The sequence below is a fragment of the Mustela erminea genome, chromosome 21, assembly GCF_009829155.1.
Source record: "Mustela erminea isolate mMusErm1 chromosome 21, mMusErm1.Pri, whole genome shotgun sequence".
NCBI lineage: Eukaryota > Metazoa > Chordata > Mammalia > Carnivora > Mustelidae > Mustela > Mustela erminea.
In genome coordinates, this window is record NC_045634.1 from 17,434,028 (window position 1) to 17,455,944 (window position 21,917).

The 21,917-nt window shown below is 34.8% G+C and overlaps 1 protein-coding gene across 3 annotated transcripts in view; it reads right to left on the reverse strand.

The window, feature by feature from the left end:
• MICU3 (mitochondrial calcium uptake family member 3) overlaps positions 1–21,917 on the reverse strand; it is a 102,932-nt gene that overhangs the window by 49,035 nt on the left and 31,980 nt on the right. For all 3 annotated transcript variants that reach the window (XM_032328956.1, XM_032328957.1, XM_032328955.1), the window contains exons 2-3: positions 9,672–9,825; positions 2,917–2,948 (exon numbers count right to left, since the gene is read on the reverse strand). In XM_032328956.1, coding sequence (XP_032184847.1) covers positions 2,917–2,948; positions 9,672–9,825 — 186 coding nt within the window. The remainder of the gene's footprint in view (positions 1–2,916; positions 2,949–9,671; positions 9,826–21,917) is intronic.

The window sequence follows — 21,917 nt, forward strand, 5'->3', positions numbered from 1 at the left end:
ATCTGTATGACTGTATTTGTCTTTGATATGCCTATTTCACCATTTTTTTATTCATTTCTCAACTGACTGACATATTGTTTCTTTTTAAAAAAATTTTGGCTATTATAATTGCTGCAGAAAACATGCATAGGACTGCTGTCGTAATATTCCTCTAGTATACTTCTCCAAAAATAGAGTTTTTGATATGTACTTTTAACTTTATCACATTTGCCAAATTTCTCTCAAAAGTGAATATACAAATTTACACCTTCACCTGGCTCTTTCTTCTTCCTTGCTAATTATCGCTATTGCTAGATTTCTGGAAGCTGATAATCTGATGGGTATGAAATAGTATCATATTATTGGTTGAATTTGCATATCCCTAATCACTAGGGAGGTTGAGAGGTCCTTTATATATATCAGCCATTCTATGTTATGCTTTTTTCTAACTGAACTGATTATCTTTTTATATTGATTCATATGAGTTCTATATGAGTACACTTAATGTTTTGCTAATACATTGCAAGCATATTCTCCCATCTGTCATACATCTTTTAACATTGTTGGCATCCTTTTGGTATGCCAAAGTTTCTGATATTTAATTCAGTGAAGTTTTTCAAAATTTTCTTTTAGCTTTGTTTTATGTGTCTTATCTAATGAAACCTCCTGTATCCTTTATTTTACTTCTAATATTTCAGAATTTTTTGTCAAAGTAAAAACTTAACCCATCAAATTTGCTTTTGTATATGGTGGTTAGTTTGATATTTAATTTTATTTACCCCTATGTTGGAAAGACTATTGTTCCAATACCTAAAGGTCAGTCCTTCCTCTGGTGATTTACAGATCTTCCCATACATGCCTGGGTCTGTTTCTGGATTCTATATTCTATTATTTCCATCTAATTAAAAAATTCTTGCAATAATATAATACTATTTTAGTCATAGCCCCATTATTAATTTAATATGAGACAACCCAATTGCTCTCATCCTATTGTTTGTCTGTTTGCTTCTCTTCCAGCCTTTTCAGAATTGTTCAGAAAATTCTGGGTCCTTACTCTTCCAAATCATCTGTGAACATAATACATTTCTCTGCTTACTCAAATTTCTTTTAAAAAATTAAGAAAATTAAATATTTTATTTTATTTTATTAAAAAATAAAAATAAAATACCTTTAAAAAAAATAAAAAATAAAATACCTTTAAAAAAATAAAAAATAAAATACCTTGTAAGTTTTCCGTTAGGTACACTAAGAATCTAATGGTTTTTGTTGCTATTGTGAAAAGTATCTTCTTTGATAGTACAGTTTAATTGCTATTGCTGGTGCAGAAACAATAGCAGCAACCTTGTTAAACTTTTACTAAACCTGAATAAATTTGAAATCTATGCATTTTAATATTTTTCTCTGTCATATTGTTACTGTTCTGATCCTTAGAACCTCTTTTTTTGTCATACTACATGTTATAGCCTGAGTTAAGTCTACCTCAAATTTGTATTTGAAGTCATAATCCTCAGTACCCCAGAATGTGACTGTATTTAGAGACAGGGCCTTTGCAAGGGTAATTAAGATTATTAAATGAGGTCATTATAGTTGCTCCTAATCCAATATGACTGGTGTCTTTATAAGAAGATATCAGGATACAGACATGCAAAGAACAACGACATGTGAAGATGATAGATGGAGAAGACAGACATCTACAAGCCAAGCAGGGAGGCCTCAGAAGAAACCTGCCCTGCCAACACCATGATCTTGAACTTCCAGCCTCCAGACTGTGAGAAAATAAATTTCTGGTTTAAGCCACCCAAACTTTGGTATTTGTGACAGCAGTTCCAGCAAATTAATATACTACATTAGCTTAGACTTGTAATAAAACAGTGTGTAGTAGTTGTGATATCAGACATATTTCTGTTCTGTATTCTATCTAATTTTAAAGAGAATGCCTAAAGTTTTACATGTAAATATCACGTTTGCTACAGGCTTTTGGAAGATTCTCTATAATGGGTTACGGAGGTTCCCTCAAATGCTATACTAATAGTCTTTTTTTTTTATAAAGATTTTATTTGTTTATTTGACAGACAGAGATCACAAGTAGGCAGAGAGGCAGGCAGAGAGTGAGAGAGGGAAGCAGGCTCCCTGCTGAGCAGAGAGCCCAATGCGGGACTCGATCCCAGGACTCCGAGATCATGACCTGAGCCGAAGGCAGCGGCTTAACCCACTGAGCCACCCAGGCGCCCTATACTAATAGTCTTTTTATATTGAAGTTTATCATACATTTAAAAGTGCAAAAGGAATACATGTAAAATTTAAAGTTAGAAATTGTTAAGAAATAGAAAATTACCAGTACTTTCAAAGCCTCTTTGCACTTCTGATATTTCTTTCCATCTCGCCCAGAGGTAAATATTGTCTTGAATTTAATATTTATCTTTCCTTAGTTTTCCCATCTACAAATGCATCCTTAGTGGGTTTTTTTCCTATTTTAGACTTTATGTAAATGGAACTGTAATTTATAATTTGTGAATAGCTTATCATTATGTTTCCCAGACTCATCCAGTTCAAGCACTAGTATAATTCATTTGTTTTCACTTGGTACAGTATTTACTGTATGAATATATAAAAACTTATTTACCTTATTGACATTGTATTGTAGTCTTTCTAGCCAATTATGATCAATCTAATAACATTCCTGTGAACCTCTCATGTATATACAAGTTTCTCTAGGCATAGAGACTAGTGTAAAATTACTGGATCATACGGCATGTTCGAGTTTAACTTTACTGGGTACATGTACATGCACTGTTGCAGAACTGCGAATCAAGAGGAGAACTGCTAGGTACAGGGTAGGTATATCTTTAATTTTATAGATGATGCCAAACTACTTTCCAAAGTGGGTATGCATATATATAGTGTGCATGCATATGTACACCAAGAGCTTTAACCTACCTGTTTGGTAAGTGACTTCCATGTTTTAACAACTGTAATAAACAAATACAAAAGAATTAGATATTAAATACTTCATATAATGTATAGCTGAATTCAGTAACCATCTACAACCCTAACTCGTAATACCAAGTTTCTATATCTAAAAGACAAAGTATTTTTTAACTTTGAGATGTGGTTCTAAGGTATAGGTTTTATTTATATTGTGTATTTGTTTCATATACTATAAACGAGTCATAAGAAGTGGTATCAGTGGAATAGGAAACATATTTTCCATAATCATTCTCCTACTTTGGGATTTCTGGATTTATAAAGTTAACTTACTCCATGTTAAACATCTCATGGGCTTAAAAACACAAATACTGATATTTATTAAATATTCATACCAGAATGTAAAATATTAACATAGAGAAATTATAATTTTAAGGTGCGGCCTATGATCTCTGCTTTAGTACCTCTAGTTATAAGTCAAATGCCAGGTCTTTCTAGGGTGAAGGGGAAGGATGGGGGCAACGAGCAAAGGAGATGAAGAAGAGCGAGGTGACACGATAGGGTGACCCTCACTCTGTTCTCCACTCTCTCCCTGTATTTAAGAATCATTTCTAGAACAAGGGTGTTATAGTTGAATAAATTACCTGAGATCACTTTCCTTTTCTGATTCCTCCTCATTCCTTGAAGATTTCGAACACTATAAATCTTATCATATTGGAATAAATGCGCAGCTAACATTGTTTCCTTTGCTCAGATTTGAAAACTCTGAATATTTAATGTCTGCCCAACACTTATCTCTAGGTTTACATGTGAACAAGTCTTATAACACAGCTGCATTGGGATGGGTAAATATTGATTATTTCATTATAAAAACGACAACCAATAATTTTTCTACATGGAAATGTGGCTATTTCTTTATAATTAGCCATAGTTGTTATAAACAGTATATCGAAGTCAAGACTATAAGACAAGCAGTTTTTGTCATGTAACTTTCTTTTTTGTAAGCAATAAATCATTTTAAGATCAAAGGATAAAAGTATATTCTAAAATTCAGCAAACTGATTTTTTTGAGATTAATTTCTTCTCTATGTAGCAACAATATCTTTTTTTTACTCAAGACGGTTTATACAAGTGTATAATCAAGGGATTAAAATCACAGGTTTATAAAGAAGTCAGCATTTAGCCTTAATTCTAATACATTTATTTCATAAAGACATTCTCCTTTTCATAATGAACAGAACATTGTAAATAATTTTTATTATTCTGTTGCTTCTGAAATATAGCAGTATGAACAGAAGAAAAACAAATGGCACGAAAGTACATGCACACAATCTTATGCAATGTTCAGAAGCTATTTATCAGAAAAGGAAGTTAGACACACTCTTGAGTTCTGTAGGGTTTATGAGATTTCCAGGGTAAATTATTCACAAAAGACATATTCATTCTGCCGGATATGTCACCATGGTCAGTATTATTAGCTTTTTTTTATAAAGACTAAAGAGCCATTAAGATTGTTCTTCAAAGGATTTTCTGATTTTCTAAATTCCTTATTTCATATGAAGTTACTACATATATAAATATAACCTGGGTGAAGAGGGACTTCAATTCTATTGGATATATTTTATTTCTTTAGCTATAGGTTGATGGTCATATTTTTAATAGTTTTATGTATGTTTGAAATTTTTTAACAATGTATTTTTAAAACTAAAATTAAAATAATACTTGAAGCTATATGAAGGTAATCGATTACTTATTTTAGTTCTAGAAGGGAAACTCACCTTTTAGGTTCTATTTAGGTAGGTAAAATAAGAAATTTTCTACATTTCAAACACAAAGCTATAATCAACAATCAAATGGGTATCTCAATTAACATTTATTTGAACTATATTAAGCAAATATTTACAAAGCATACCAATTTTTTCCTGTTGATGTTACCATAAAATTATATCAAAGACTTTTAAAATTCTGATTATGAATTCAAACGATGATGATGATGGTGACAATGACAGCTACCAACATTTATTAAGTGCTTACTGTATCTGATATTATATTAAACACAATGAATATCATTCAGTCTTCAAAAATCTCATGAGGTTGCTATTAGTTTTATTCTTATAAACGAGAAGACAAAAAATGAAATAATTGAACAAAGTTCTCAAAGCTAGTAAACGAATGCTCTCGTTTAAATACAAGTCTGTCTAATTTCAATCTGCCATGTTGATATACATATGATTTAATATTTAGTCTATGAAACATATTTTCTCTTCTCAGGCAAATATTTCTTTTTATAACCCTATACTTTATTAAAAGTTTTTACAAATATCTTGATCTTTAATAATCATTTTTAACTATGCTTTAATAGTTCGAGTTTGAAATTAACTGATATTAATTTGTGGTTGTTAAATGTCCTGTGAACTTTTTCTTTATAATGCAATGTGTTTTCCTGCAAGTGGTGGTTTTGTAATAATTTGAAAAGAATTAAATTTGAAATTTATTTCCAGAAAGTAAAAAGCCACAGCAGTCAACATATTATGAAGAAAAAATTCAAGAAAATAATGAATGAAAAATTTTCAAACTACAAAATACTAAATTAAGCATTACTTATTGAATGATTTCTCAAATATAAGTTTGACAAAAATTATAGAATTTGATGCAAAAATACCATTTGATATTTAAAAAACACATCAATAGTTTTATCAAATCTGCGCTAACTTCATAATAAATATGAAAAGTTCACATTGTATGACATTAGTTATACAAACGTATGGAAAACATATTTATCTATTTTTGAAGATTTTATATATTTATTTGACAGAGAAAGATCACAAGTAGGCAGAGAGGCAGGCAGAGAGAGAGGAGGAAGCAGGCTCCCTGCCGAGCAGAGAGCCTGATGTGGGGCTCGATTCCAGGACCCTGGGATCATGACCTGAGCCGAAGGCAGAGGCTTTAACCCACTAAGCCACCTAGGTGCCCTATATCTTTTCTATGTACAGTCTCTACACTTACAAAGCTTAAAATATTTTAAGTGGACAAAAAGTATTGTTTTTGTCCAAGTTCCAAGGTGAAATATGGTTATCTGGCACATGGTAAGAACTCAGTAAGTATTTCTAGAAGGGAGGGAGGAAAGGGAGGCTAAAGGAGCACAGAGACATAGAATCCTTACCCTAGCCCTCAAATTCCTTCAAAACTGAGCCCTACTCAATTTACAGCTTCTTCTATCACTACTGCCTTACATTTTCCCAAAGTGGACTACTTTGAGTACACCATTTACTCTCAATCCCAGTGTTTGTTCATATAGTCACCTCTCTTTCAGTTGCTAACCTCAGAGTCTCCCCACAAAATAGTGTACAATTTTTAAAGTCTCTCCATCAACTACTATCTTTCATTTCCTTTCTACTTTGCAGCCAAACATCTTGATAGAGTTCTTCATACTCACTGTCTTCATTTCTTCATCTGCTCTTGCAATCTGGTCTTTGATCTAATCACTACACTGAAACATTATTTTAAACATCATCAATAACCTTCAAATTACTAAATCCAGTAGACATTTTTCTGTCTTCATCTAACTTGACATCTCATTTGACCATTCTGTTCTTTTTGCTTGGCTTCTATGACTCCATACTCCTGATTTTGCTCCCATATTTCTGGAAACTCCATTTTTCCTTTTAAGGCTCATCTTCCAAGTTGTTGTACCTTCATCATTTAAAGTCTAGGAGTTCCTCGAGGATTGGTCCCTGGTCATCTATGTTCTCATTCTGTACTGCATCCTAGGCAATCTCACCCACAATTATTGCATTAGTTACCAATCACATACAGATGAACCCTAAATACATATTCTACCCAGCCCTCTCCCCTCATCTCCAATGGAAATAATCCAAAATATAAAATATTAATTGATTAAAAGCTAATTTGCAAAGTAGTCAATTTGCCAAATTATGTGGGATTTAATTTTTTTGAATTTTTACACATTTTTTCCCACCTCATATAGTTACTTTTTTGGTTAGTGTTAGGGATGCTTAAGATCTACTCTCTTGGCAAATTTCAATCATACAATATGGTATTACCAACTACGGTTACCATGCTATATATTAGCTCTTAGGGATTTATTTAAGGCTTTGCCATATCTGAAGAAAAAGAGCTATAATTTGCTCTAACATAACTTAAGGCATCTGTTTGGCAGTTTCAAGTAGATTATCAAATGACTGATTATTTAATACACTGATTTTCAATGAATTGAAATGAATGATCAAAAGTCAGATCTAACTGCCTCTTGCATTATCTCCTCTTTTAGATATCTAAGGCATCTTAAATCCATCATGTCCAAAGTTGAAGTTAGAATATTTCACTTCAAACCTGGTCTCTACTGCCATTCAAACAGGTGAAGCAGCCAGAAATTTTTATTGTTCATTACTCCATCATCACCATCACCACCATTATTGGAAGCTTTTCAAGCCTGGACAAGAGTCTCCTCCTGATCTGCTCATGCTCACTCTGGCCCTCTCCAATCTATGTCCACCCTGAATGATCTTTTCTAAACACAATCTAATAATGGCATATGCCTATTAAAAACAAAACAACAGGTTCAATATGGAGTTCCTTATGCTAAGACCCACATAACCAAGCCAAGACTTAATTATAGTTTCCGTTCTGCCAGAAATGGAATCTTAAATCAGTCAATCAGCACTAGTTAGTAATCTGCCTGAGAGACCCCTCCAGTCTAAAGGAAAGTAACCTTACAATAACTAACCCACTTTCCTTGCCTAGTAAAACTTCCTTTTACCTGTTCCCTTCTGCCTATAAGTCTTTTGTTTTGTATAGCTTCTTGGAGCTCCTCCCTGTCTGCTAGATTGGATGGATGCTGCCTGATTCATGAATCACTGAATAAAGCCAAAAGGATCTTTCAAAGTTACCCAGTTGAGTTGTTTTCTAACATACCAAATTATTCTACAGCTTAAACTACTGCCATGATTTTCCATTACTTTTAGGATAAAAATAAGAATGTTTAATATAAGCTGACTGACTCAATGATTTGGCACTGCCCCACACACCCACCCCCACTTCCTACCACATTCTTCTTTGCTCGTTGTACTATCGCCACACAGATCTTTTCCCCCTCCTCACATGTATCACATTCCTTCTTGTCATGGCACCTTGATACTTTGCTATTTCTTCTGCTGAAACTCTCTACGCTCAACTTCCTACTAGGCTAGTTAAGTCTTATTCACAGTTCACATTTCATGTGGATATTTGCCCTGGGAAGATCTCCCTGAGCTACCTAAGTTACTTCTCCACAGTATGCTCTCAGAGCCTTAAGTATCTTTCTTTCATGGCACTTATCACAGAAATAATTTGCTATTTATTTGTGTATTTCATTGATCAGTGCTGGTTTTGTCCACCTGACTGTAAGCATCATGAGGGAGGAGGACATCTATTTTTATTTGTTTGTTTCCCTCACCACTTTATCTCCAGTGCCTACTGCAATGCCCAGCAATACCCTGCTCTGGATAGGTGTCTTTGAGTATGTCATAACATGCCTTGAAATGAAATGGGAAGGGTGCTTAAAGCACTGTGTTGCATTCTGTAGTACCATGGCTGTCTTGAGAGGGAGCACTGTCATTCTTTGAGTTGCGAACTGAACTTTTTTTCATGGAACATGATTTTTACCTGAAAGAACTGACAAATTATGGTCATTTAGACTTAGGTATTTGGCAGGCACTTTCTTACAAATGAACAAAAAAACAACCGACAATATTTGTTGCCAATAACATCTGAGCTTTCAAATAAAGATTAGAATTTGGGAAAATTTGTATACACCACCATGAGTTTGACAGCTTCCCAGTAAGTAAAGACTTTCATGAGAATATTATGACAGTTTCACTGAATGTAATTTTAAAAGTACATTATATAATAAATATGTCAACATTTGGAAGATCTCCATAACTGAATCAACCAGTATCTTCTATTTGATGTTACAAGATTATATAAGGGTAAAAGATCCATTCAAGGTGCAGTGTAAGCCAATGGGTTTTAACATAACACATGGCAAGTTTCAAATTCCACACTCCAACTGAACTTTAAGAAACAACCACTAGCCAAGTGTTGATATAGTATCAAAGAAGAATATCTACAATAATCTGAAAGGACTATTAAAATATTTTTCCTTTTTCCTACTTCTTTATCTGTGAGGTAAATTTTCTCAATATACTTCATGAAAAACAACACATTGTTAACTATTGAATAGAAAAAGCAGATTAGAATAGAGCTGTCTTCTATTAATCAGACACTGAAGAGATTTGCAAGAATGTACATAATGCCAAAGAGTTTGAGACCCACTGCTCTAACATATGGAAAGATGAGTAGCAGTCTATATTTGCCCTGTAGGAACCATGAAATACAGAAGAGGTATAGGTAGAATTCTTGGCCCAGGTCTAGTTCAAAGCCAATCCTCTGAATTACTCTGTTCATGGTAGATTCAAGAACCAAATAGGCAAAATATGAACCTATTACAAAGAGTATCAAGAGTAAGGTGGTTTCTAGGTTTGATAAGCTGAAAAAGAGGAAATAAATGAAAGTTTGTGAAAAGAGATATTGGTAAGAGTTTAAAAGAAAAACTAGTCTAGTAAGATTATATAGCATAATGTCTTTTGAAATACCACATTATTTGGTTAGTTGTTCTGAAAACTTATCCTGTTCCAAACTTTTATAAATTAAAGATAAGAAAAAAAAAATCTCATAAAATTATTAAGAAAATTGAAAAGTATACTTACATTTGGGCTCATCTGTTGTAACAGCCAAAATAAAATCATATGGAGTCATGAATAACTGTCCTTCACATTCTATAGAAGCAAACAAACGAAATCTTCTTTCCCGAGATGTAGCATAGAGGTCTAAGTCTTCAATGTCTGTTCGGTTGATAGCAACCTAAAGTTAAGAAAGCAAATAAATTTGGACTGTGTGAAATAACATCTCCTTTTAGAAGCTAAATGCTGTTAATTATGCTGAAAGTGAATTAACAGAGTAAATGACCAATTGTGAAAATATCTTCTGCAGAACTTAATCGCTTTATAAATTACCCATATGAATAAAATGAATTAATGTTTTAAAGATCCTACAATAAATATCACTAAGGGCCTGAAAATTCTAAATTTTAAATTAAATTTAATTAATACTATTTTTTATTTAAAAATAATTAATATTATTATTAATTAATAATAGTGTATCAGGGTTTCACTTTCTTCTTTTAGAAAATCAATAGAGTGGGATGCCTGGGTGGCTCATTCAGTTAAGCATCTGTCTTCAGCTCAGGGCATGATCCCAGGGTCCTAGGGTTGAATCCTGAGTCTGGCTCCCTGCTCAGTGGAGAGCCTGCTTCCTCCCTCTCCAACTAACTTTAGATCACTAGAGTACAGTTACTACCAATGGTTGTTCTGAATTCTATATAAGGTTAAGATTAACAGAAGAGTGTGTATAAATGGGGAGGGGAAAGGAAGTCTTTTTTGTTTCCCTTAATTTCAAGACCTTTCTTTGTGGATAAATAATTTTTCACTGTTACTTATTTTCTCTCTGAATTGCAGGAAATTTATTTTTTAAATTAAATTTAAATTTTAAATTCTAAAATTTTAAACTGGCACTTTAAAGGACCTGTGATTTATTTCTGAAGTTTCAGTTTCAGAAAACATGAAATTTCTGAGTTAATAGTTTCTTCAGAACGAACACTAAATCTTGCTGAATGCCTACTATGTGCTCTCTATATAGCCTTATTGATCTAATTAGAAGTCTGATCAGTTAGTCCATTGATTTTTTTAAAAAGATTTTATTTATTTGTTTGTTTGTTTGTTTGACTGAGAGAGAGAGAAAGAGAGCACAAGCAGAGGGAGCAGCAGACATTTGGACAGGGGGGAAGCAGGCTCTCCGCTGTGTAGGAAGCCAGACTCAGGATTCAACCCTAGGACCCTGGGATCATGCCCTGAGCTGAAGACAGATGCTTAACTGAATGAGCCATCCAGGCACCCCTACTCTATTGATTTTCTAAAAGAAGAAAGTGAAACCCTCATACATTATTCAGGGCTGCCACTAAGGAAACCACTCAGTGGCAGCACTTAGATTAAAACTGAAGTTGCTAACTTTAGATCACTAGAGTACAGTTACTACCAATGGTTGTTCTGAATTCTATATAAGGTTAAGATTAACAGAAGAGTGTGTATAAATGGGGAGGGGAAAGGAAGTCTTTTTTGTTTCCCTTAATTTCAAGACCTTTCTTTGTGGATAAATAATTTTTCACTGTTACTTATTTTCTCTCTGAATTGCAGGAAATTTATTTTTTAATCGAAGGATTTTTTTTATTATAAAAGTGATGCATAGTTATTGTGTATAATTCAGTAAACAGAATTTTTAAAATTTATAGATATAATTTTTTTCTTTTTCAGCAAAAATGGGATTACACTACACTGAGGAGTATACTACCCAATATTTTTCACTTATTAATATATCAGGGCTATTTTCCTATGTCACTAAATGCTCTAAATACTCTAGTAAACCATTTTTTAGTAACCGTAAAATATTTCATAGAAAACGGTTGTGCCATAGCACAATTTATGAATTACACATGGTTGAATATTTAATTAGGTGAGTCACAGTATTTTACTATTACAAAACAAAGTTAAAATGACCAGTATATAATATATTTATATATATATGCATAAATAGTACCTTGAGATAAATTCCCAAGAGCAGATTTGAATGGTCAAAGAAAATCTTTTCATATATATTTCACTCTGCCTCTAGGGAGTTAATAGGAATTTATAGGATTATCAATAATACAGTAATTATATGTTGTACATTTCATAAAAATTATTTTATATTAGAAAAAATTATTTAGGATGGCAAGCTCATTCTCTTTATTGTCTCTTCCATGTCTGTGAAGTCATAATGTAGATTATGTATAAACTATTAAAATTATTTAAATACTGGGGCGCCTGGGTGGCTCAGTGGGTTAAAGCCTCTGCCTTCGGCTCAGGTCATGATCTCAGGGTCCTGGGATCGAGCCCCACATCAGGCTCTCTGCTCAGCAGGGAGCCTGATCTGTCTGTCAAATAAATAAATAAAATCTTTAAAAATAAAATAAAATAAAATAATTTAAATACCTAATATCTTGGGAAGTTATATCAAAACAATCTACAAGAACTTCCAACAAGAAGACTACATTTTGTATTCCTAAGTTACACTTTATTAAATGAAAAGCTAGGCAAAAGACTCATCTTTTCCCACTATTCTGAAGGCTTTCAAAAACATTACACAAGCAGTCAAATAAAAACTAAAAGAAAGGTTCACTCCCTACTTTTTAATGGGATGTATAAGAGATAGAATATATAGTCTCTGACTTTAAGAAATATATACTCTATATAGAGGGACAAAATAGTAGATGGAGAGACAAAAGGTAAAAACATGGAAGAAAGGAATTAGTCAACTTAGAGTGAATCAAAATAAAAAGCACTATAAAGGTTGAGGTTAATAAGATGGTTTCATGGGGCTCCTGGGTGGCTCAGTTGGTTAAGTTTCTGCCTTCAGCTCGGGTCATGATCCCAGGGTCCTGGGATTTGGGACTCCGCACTGGGCTCCCTGATCAGGTAAGAGTCTGCTTCACCTTCTCCCTTTGCTGCTTCCCCTGCTTGTGCTCTCACTCTCTCTCTCTTTCAAATAAATAAAGATAATGTTTTAAAAAAATAAGATTTCAGGAAGAAAAAAATATGAATTTTAATGTCAGGGAAAGACATGAGCATTCTAGGTTTATACAGCATACTTGAAAAGATGGTAATAACCTTCCCAGAGCAGAGGAATTGCATTCATGGAAAAGGGTAAATAAACTGATAAGATTTCTGAAGGTCAGACTAAAGCACTGGAATTTAATCTGATAGAAAACATGGCTTTAGGATATTCTTACCTAGAGCAATGACACAACTGAAATGATGCTTTAGAAAGATAATGCAGCTCCATACCAGAGACAAGCCAGTTCAGCAGTATGTTAGTAACAATTACTCAGGTAATCCTAACTGAGTTAGCTCTGTCTGGGTAAGAAGTGAGACACTGAGCGACTAATGTCAATAATGGGGAATAAGCTCCCTGAATAGTCCTTAGGGATCAGTCTAACATCTTAGGCCCCTTTCCGCACATCCCAGCGGGGTGGTTCTTCCTCCTAGGATAGGGAAATCAATCTTGTCTGTGACCACACTTTACTCTACTGCTTTGTTCTTGCTATGTATTTCCTTGGACCTAACTGGTCACAATCAACCAAGACTCATTTCCAATGAATTCCCTGAAGGACCACTTTGTGTGGAGCTCTCATTGTTTCTGAACCATTATCTGAAGCCGTGACTTAGTCTGACATCCTGAACCACACTTTTTGCCTATAACATCTTCATTTGTTATGATCTAATATGGACTTGGTCTGTGAATTCTGCCCCTACCAGCTGCTGCTATTACTGCTCATGATGCCCCTGTATTTTCTCATGAAACTTTCCTCCCTAAGTGTCCGTCATTGGTCCCAGCCAAACCTGCTTGACCACTGCAGCTGGGAATTTGATCCACCTTCCATGAGCTAATGCTGACAACTCTTCCTCTCCTTAACTTCGACTAACAATCAATCAACAAAACCTGTTGTTTTCCCTCTAATTTCTCACATCCGCCACAGCCACCATTTTGTGTAAGCCCACACTACTTCCCTAAAATTTTACAGGAATGGCCTATGATTTTTGCCTCTAATCCATTGTCTACTGACAGAAAACAGGCAGAGCTATAGAACACTTTGAATCCTTTAACCACCTGAGTAACAGTTTCAGAGAAAAAAAATCTGACCAAACAGAGTTAAGTTTTCATTAAAACTCCACTGTAGGAAAGAAATTGAAGATGACAAAGAAATGGAAAAATACTCCAAGCTCATGAATTGGAAGAACAAATGCTGTTAAAATGTCTACATTACCTAAAGTAATCTACACATTTAATGAAATCCCAACCACCCAGCATGTTTCAGAGCTAGAACAAACAATCCTAAAATTTGTAGGGAACCAAAAAAGACCCTGAACAGCCAAAGCAATCTTGAAAAAGAAAAGTAAAGCTAGAAGCATCACAATTCAGGATTTCAAGTAATATTACAAAGCTATAGTGATCAAGACAGTATGGTACTGGCACAAAAACAGATACATTGATCAAAGGAACAGAATAGAAAATTCAGAAACAACTGTATAATCAACTAATCTTGGACAAACCAGGAAAGAACATCCAATGGGAAAGGACAATCTCTTCAACAAATGGTGTTGAGAAAACAACATAAAAAAGAATGAAACTGGACCACTTTCTTATACCATATACAAAAATTATTTCAAAATGGATGAATGGCTTAAGTGTGGGACAGGAAAACATCAAATACAAGAAGGGAACATAGGTAGTAACTTCTCTGACATCAGTTGGAGCAACTTCTAACTAGATTGGGAGGCAAGAGAAACAAAAGCAAAAATGAACTACTGGGACTTCATCAAAATAAAAACCTTAGGCACAGTGAAGGAAACAGTCAACAGAACTAAAAGGTAATCTTCAGAATGAAAGAAGAGATCTGCAAATGACATATCTGATAAAGGGTTAGTACCCAAAATCTATAAAGAACTTAACAAACTCAATACACAAAATCCAATAATCCAATGAAGAGATGGGGAGAAGACATGAATACACCTCTTTCCAAAGAACACATGCAGATGGCCGACAGACACACGAAAAGATGCTCAGCATCACTCATCATCAGGGAAATGCAAATCAAAACTACAATGAGATATCACCTCACATCTGTCCAGATGGATAAAATTAAGAACATGGGAAACAAAAAATTTTGGCAAGGATGCAGAGAAAGGGGAACCCATTTACACTGTTGGTGGGAATGCAAACTGGTGTAGACACTCTAGAAAATAGAAGGTCCCCCAAAAGTTAGACTATGTTGCAGAAATTGCACTCCTAGGTATTTACCTAAAGGACATAAAAATGCTGATTCAAAGGGATACATGCACCCTGATACTTAATAGCAGCATTATCAACAATAGCCAAATTATGGGAAGAGCCCAAATGTATTGATTGATGAATGGGTAAAGGAGTGATGTGTGTGCATATGTGTAACGTGTGTGTGTGTGTGTGTGTGTAGTGGAATATTAATCAGCCATCAAAAAGAAATGCAACCTTGCTGTTTGCAACAACACAGATGGAACTAGAGTGTATTATGCTAAGTGAAATAAGTCAGAGAGGGGTGCCTGGGTGGCTCAGTTGGTTAAGTGACTGCTTTCAGCTCAGGCCATGATCCCAGGGTCCTAGGATGGATTCCCGGGTATGGGGTCAGGGTGGGGGGAGGTCCCTGCTCAGCAGGGAGCCTGCTTCTCCCTCTCCCAATCCCTTGCTTGTGTTCCCTCTCTCACTGTGTCTCTCTCTGTCAAATAAATAAATAAAATCTTTAAAAAAAAAAAAAAAAAGAGATCACAAGTAGGCAGAGAGGCAGGAGGAGAGAGAGAGAAGCAGGCTCCCCGCCGAGCAAGAAGCCTGATGTGGGGCTCCATCCCTGAGGTCATGACCTGAGCTGAAGGCAGTGGCTTAACCCACTGAGCCACCCAGGTGCCCCAAATAAATAAATAAATAAATAAGTAAAATCTTAAAAAAAAATCAGTCAAAGAAAAATACCACATGATTTCACTCATATGTGGAATTTAAGAAACAAAACAGATAAACATGGGGGAAAAAGAGAGAGAAAGCATAAAATAGATTCTTATCTATAGAGAACAAGCTAGAGAGAAGGTGGGGGGGGATGGGTTAAATGGGTGATAGGGATTGAGGAGGGCACTTGGAATGAGCACTGGGTATTATATGTAAGTGATAAATCACTAAATACTAATCCTGAAAATAATATTGCATTATATGTTAACTGAAATTTAAATAAAAACTTGAAACAACTACAAAACTCCACTTAATGAAGTCTACCCCTTGTTGCTTTAGCAATAGTGCCCATCATTTTTTATAATGGCATTAAGTGGTTCCTACAGGTCTGTTTAGCAACACCTTAAAAGGACTGGGAAGGAGTCTGAGAATGGTTTGTGCTCCAGACAAAAAAAAGTTTATTGTAAAAGGGAAGAATATGTTTTATGTATAAAAGAGATAACCTGAGTCTGGATGCTTAAAAGGGCTTCCTGCTACTGCAAACTTGTTGCTTCCGTCACTGCCTCTTCTTAATTAAGTGAGATAAATCATACAGTGCAATAATATACATTGGCACTTCTCAAATGCAACATAAACTGGTTGATCCAGTATGCTGGCCTGACCCTAAAACAGTCTAGTTATCATCAACTGGAAGAAATGGGCTCATCTGGCCGGACAGTGGGATGAGATGAAGAGCAGAATAGGAAATCAATACTTTGGTCGGCTCTATATTCTCTATTCTCCTCCACTGACTTGTCTCTTCCTACTCAGATGCCATACTGTTTTCATTACTATAGCTATGGTGATATTTTGATATCAGTAAGCAAGATTTCATCTTATTAATCAATCTTTTAAAAATATTCATAGTGATTGATATTCAAGTTTCTCCTAAGTGAACTTTAAAATCACTGTGTCAAATTCTATTTAAATAATCCTACTAACATTTTGTTGGGGATGACATTCAACTTTGGTGTAATTTAGGACACTTGATTTTTCCCATCTGGAAACATGGATATCTGTTTATTCAGGTCTTCAACTAGGACTTTCAGTAAAGTTTTACAGTTTGCTTTATATAAGTTTTAAGCATTTTTTGGTAGATTTTTGGTACATTTTATAGTTTCTGTGTAATTGTGAATTGTGAATGGAACCTATTATTCCTGATATATTTTCAACTGGTTATTTCTGATGAATGGGAAAGCTAATGATTTTGGCATATTTGCTTTGTATCCAATTACCTTTTTAAATTCCTTCATTCCTTTTAATATTTTTTTCTTCTGTTTTCTAAGTAAGTAATCGTAAATTCTTTCATAATCAATAACAGTTAAAGCCTTTCCTTTTTAATATTTATACTTCATTTTCATTGCCTTAATAATAAGAGTTCCGTGTCTCTAAATAGGATGTTGAATAGTTATCAGTAATAGTAAGCATAATTATCTTGTTCCATGTTTTGAAGAGAATGCTTCTAATGAATTGCCATTAAATGCAGTGTCTGCTATTGATTTTGATCATTATCTTGTACTTTAAATTAGGGATGGGTATACTGTCTTCCTTTGTTCACTAGAAATAAGTGGGTTTAGAGTTAGACTGGTCTTCAGAGACCTTAGAGATCATCTGGTCCTCTTGTTTCCTTACCTTTTTCATCAAATTAGAAGCATCAAGATGAGTCCCCAAACAAAAATTTAAAATGTGGGGCGCCTGGGTGGCTCAGTGGGTTAAAGCCTCTGCCTTCGGCTCAGGTCATGATCTCAGGTCCTGGGATCGAGCCCCGCATCGGGCTCTCTGCTCAGCAAGGAGCCTGCTTCCTCCTCTCTCTCTGCCTGCCTCTCTGCCTACTTGTGATCTCTGTCTGTCAAATAAATAAATAAAATCTTTAAAAAAAAAAAAAAATTTAAAATGTGTTGGGCAAGTACAGCACAAGCAGAAATCCTCGAACAAAAACTCAAAAGGTACTGGAAAAAACTCATTATTTATATTATCTTTTAACAATTTTTGGTTTCTGAGATGAATATTTAAAATCAACTAATAAGCTAACGTAAATCCTTTCTTTCACCAAACAGACACTTGGTGTGTGCCTACTATATACAAATGAATTAATTATAAAATAATTGATTGGAAGATTATTACTTTATTTAAAACTGCTGTTAGAGACAAATATGAGTAAGCTTGGTTTAATCATATTCTATCTATATATATGCCCAGTCACTCTCAAACCTTCCAATTGTCCACATCCTTATTTCTCTGTGGTTTACAAACAGACTACTTGCTTTCTTTTTTTTTTTTTTTTTATTTATTTATTAGAGAGAAAGAGAGAGTATGGGTGGGGAAGGGGCAGGGGGAGAGGGAGAAGCATACTCCGTGCTGAGTGGGGAGCCCAAATGTGGGACTCAATCCTGGGACCCTGGGATCATGCCCTGATCATAACCCTAACCGACTGCAGGTGCCCCCAAAACAGGCTATTTTTTTAATGGATGATTTAAGAGCACAGATAAAGAATTCAGGTTTTTTTGTTTGTTTGCTTACTGTGGTACAGTTCTAACCACATTTAACTTTATAGTGTTTAGGTTAATAAGGAGCAGTGGCCCATGAATTTCAGCTAAGGATAACTGACTTGATCCACTAGAACCCCTGAAGAAAGGGGCAGCTTCAGACCAGTTGATTCCCAAAATAGGAGACGGCGCTCTCAGACCTTTAAAGGATTCAGCTTTGCTTTTGAACTTTCCAAAGTTTAAAAAATCTAAACCTATTGAAGTTCTAACATCACTCTAATGAGCATTCGAAAACAAGAACCAATAAATAAAGGTGAAAAATGATATTCAAACCAGTTTACTAATCCTCTTGGCAGTCTTGCTTACTTACAAATGACAATGCTCTTGTATCATGTTAATGTTCAGAGCATTTTTAAAAAACAAATACAGCCATTTCCCTGTAGCACACTGGTGTGAACCTATGGGTATAATCCTTATATTACAATGAACAGGTGAAGTTTACCAGTATTCACTGGCTGACCTATTTTAATACCGTTTTTGCTTATCTAAATCCAATATATCTTTCTAAAGCTTAAAACTAACCTAAACATTTTTCATTTATACATACTGTTTCATTAAATAATACCTTTTGCATCACAAATTCCCAATATAGAAAAACTCGTCAATAAGTACAGTATAGCTAAGATGAATGTGGAAAAACTAACCTGAAAGCCGAAAAACCTGAATTATTTACGTTTAGTTGTTAAAACGTTAATTATTAAAGTGAAAATCTCCATTATCAATCCAATATTATATACTTAAAAAATAAGCAATAAAATATGACTAGACCATTTGTTAACCACAGAGAAAAAATACTGACAGAAGTTAATAGAAGTCATGGTCATTTAAGAAAAATTCTTAATTTCCATAGGTTGGCAGTCAAACCGAAAAACACCTATTTAGGAAATTTAGGAAATGACAGCCTTTAAATTGTTAAGGAATATTAAAGAGAAAACCCACAAGTTTATGGTGATTACAAAGAGAAATCGCCTCTCTAAGAACTTAGCTGGTGGGTACCAGAAGCCAGATGGAGTGGAAGACTGGTTATCTAAGAAATAATTTCTCCAAAGTAGACACAACACAGAGCTTTCACATTCCATCTTTCCTGGAGATGCTCCTTTTAAATGGTTTATTCTAAAGTGAAATCTTTTCTCTGCATGTACTCCTGCGTTGGAAGTTACTACTGTTGTTGTTATTATCGGCAGACCTATTGAAAAAGCTCTTAAATGCAGGGAGACTGAAACATAATTTCTGTTAGGCAATCCATGAAGGATAGCTTATTAATTATCGATTTTAAAAATATGTTCTAATTAAAAATTCTTAGAGAGTAAATGTAATTAATATTTGTATCCTGAATTCCTGTTTTCCCTGGTGTTTAGAGGAACCAGTCTTCATTGTGAGAACTCTGATACCAAAATAGTGTCCGTGACTTCCTCTTCCTATAAGCATCTGTTGAAGATACTTAAGCACTATTTGTGGTATTTGTTTCACTTCAGTCCCTGGAACCAATCCTGTGCTACCCTGGAAGTAATCAAAGACTTTTAGGCCAGAGATTTGGGAGGTAGTGTCTGTCCTGCTCTGGAACCAGGAACAGAGCTTCCAATATGCTTCCTCTTACCAGAACCTATCCCTTATTTCCCAGTTTTAGTATTTGTTTTCCTACCTGCCAACCAGTCCCTGAGGCCTTTTCCTGAATACTGCAGTAGTTCCCCTGCGATTACAGTGCTTGCTTATCCGCTCGTCCCAGTGCTGAGTGTTAAGTTGCTATTTATCAGGTCTCCTAGATGCTATTTTAGATGCCTCCTACAGAGATCTGCTAATTGTCAACATATTCAAGGACTGTCTACTGCTAGTACCTCATGAAACCAACTAAGCTAATACTAATCAATAGCTAGTCCTAACCTGTTGGAAGAAACAAGAATGAGTCTGATCTCACTCTGTGCTTGAGATGAGTTCTGGGAACTATAATGGTCTCTGAGCTATAGTCAGCTCTAGTAATATTTTCGATCAACTCAGCTTTTCATTTCTCTGGAAATGAGAAACATCTGCAGCTATTTCCAAGATGAGTCTCTGCTCTGTATCAAATAGTCTGTGATTCTTCCACTCAGACTCTCAGAAAGGAGACCTGTCATAAAGCCTCTGCAACCATACCCTCTACAATGTAAAAGATGCCGCTCCAATCCAATCCTAATCACATCCTTATAATAACATCTGAAACTTTGACACCAGTGAGAGTACTGAAAGTTCCCTGAGAGTCAACACTGTACTTCAAATAAATCCTAGTTATTTTCTTCATACATCCCTATTATGTCACTTGTACTCCTTTCCCCCACTCATATCGGGTTGCAATAACCTGTTTACATATCTGTCTCTGCCATTAAACCAGGAATTCCTTGAGAGGAGTAGTAGTTGTTATGTTTAAAAGAACTTAACCAGTGATGAACATAATGCCTGGCACATCTGAGAGGCTTGATAAATGATTATTGTGTGAATAAACAAGTGCTTGTGGATGAAAACAAAATTGGCAGCTGGATAATAAAGGAGCCAAAGGAATACTGAGTCTGGGTCAGGTGGCAGACAAAGATAAACAAGAGAAGCTTCTGATTCCAAACTAGGAATTTAGAGTGAGATAATAAAAGATAATCTAAAGTTTTAGTGAGAAAGATATGGCATAATTTGTGGGTATCTTTTTTTAGAAGTTGTACAAACACATCTTTAAAACCAATGTTGGGGGGCGCCTGGGTGGCTCAGTTGGTTAAGCATCTGCCTTCAGCTCAGGTCAAGATCTCAGGGTCCTAGGATGGATTCCAGGGTTTGGTGGGGGGGGGGGGGGGTTGGTCCCTGCTTGTGTTCTCTCTCTGTCAAATAAATAAATAAAACATTAAAAAATGTTAAAAAAAAAAACTAATGTTGGCTTTTAATACATTATATGTTAATAATGAGAATTGACCCCTCCCAAGTGACTGCAATATATAAAAACTACATACGTGTATTTTTTCATATTTAGATTTTAAAAAGGTTCTATGTACTTAAAATTTTAAAGAACAACTAACCCTTGAACAGCACAGGTTTGAACTGTACATGCCCATTACACAATTTTTTTCGATCAATATAATACAGTTCTATAAATGTACATTCTCTTATGATTTTCTCAACATCTTCTTTTTCTAGCTTACTTTTTGTAAGAACACAGAATACATATAACATTCAAAATATGCATGTGTTAATCCACTACTTATGTTACTAGTAAGGCCTTCCAATCAACAGTAGGTTATTAGTAGTTATGTTTCTGGAGGAGTCAAAAGTTATATGGGGGTTTTCAACTGGAAGGGTGGTGATGCCTCTAACTTCTGCATTATTCACGGGTCAACTATAATTATAATATTACTAGCTACGTATCACTTCACTTAGCTTCTTTCAGTTACACATTACTAATTCTTTTCTTTTTTTTTTTTTTAAGATTTTATTTATTTATTTGACACACACACAGAAAAATCACAAGTAGGCAGAGAGGCAGGCAGAGAAAGAGGGGGAAAGAGGCTCTCTGTTGAGCAGAGAGCCCAATGCAGGACTAGATCCCAGGACGCTGAGATCATGACCTGAGCTGAAGGCAGAGGCTTAACCCACTGAGCCACCCAGATGCCCTACCAATTCTTTTCTAAAATAAATTCAAATTTTTCTAATTTTTGATTATAGAAATAAGAACAAATGAACAGTACATTTAGTGAGAATTTTATCAGTATATGAATAGGGAAGGCCGGATAGAGA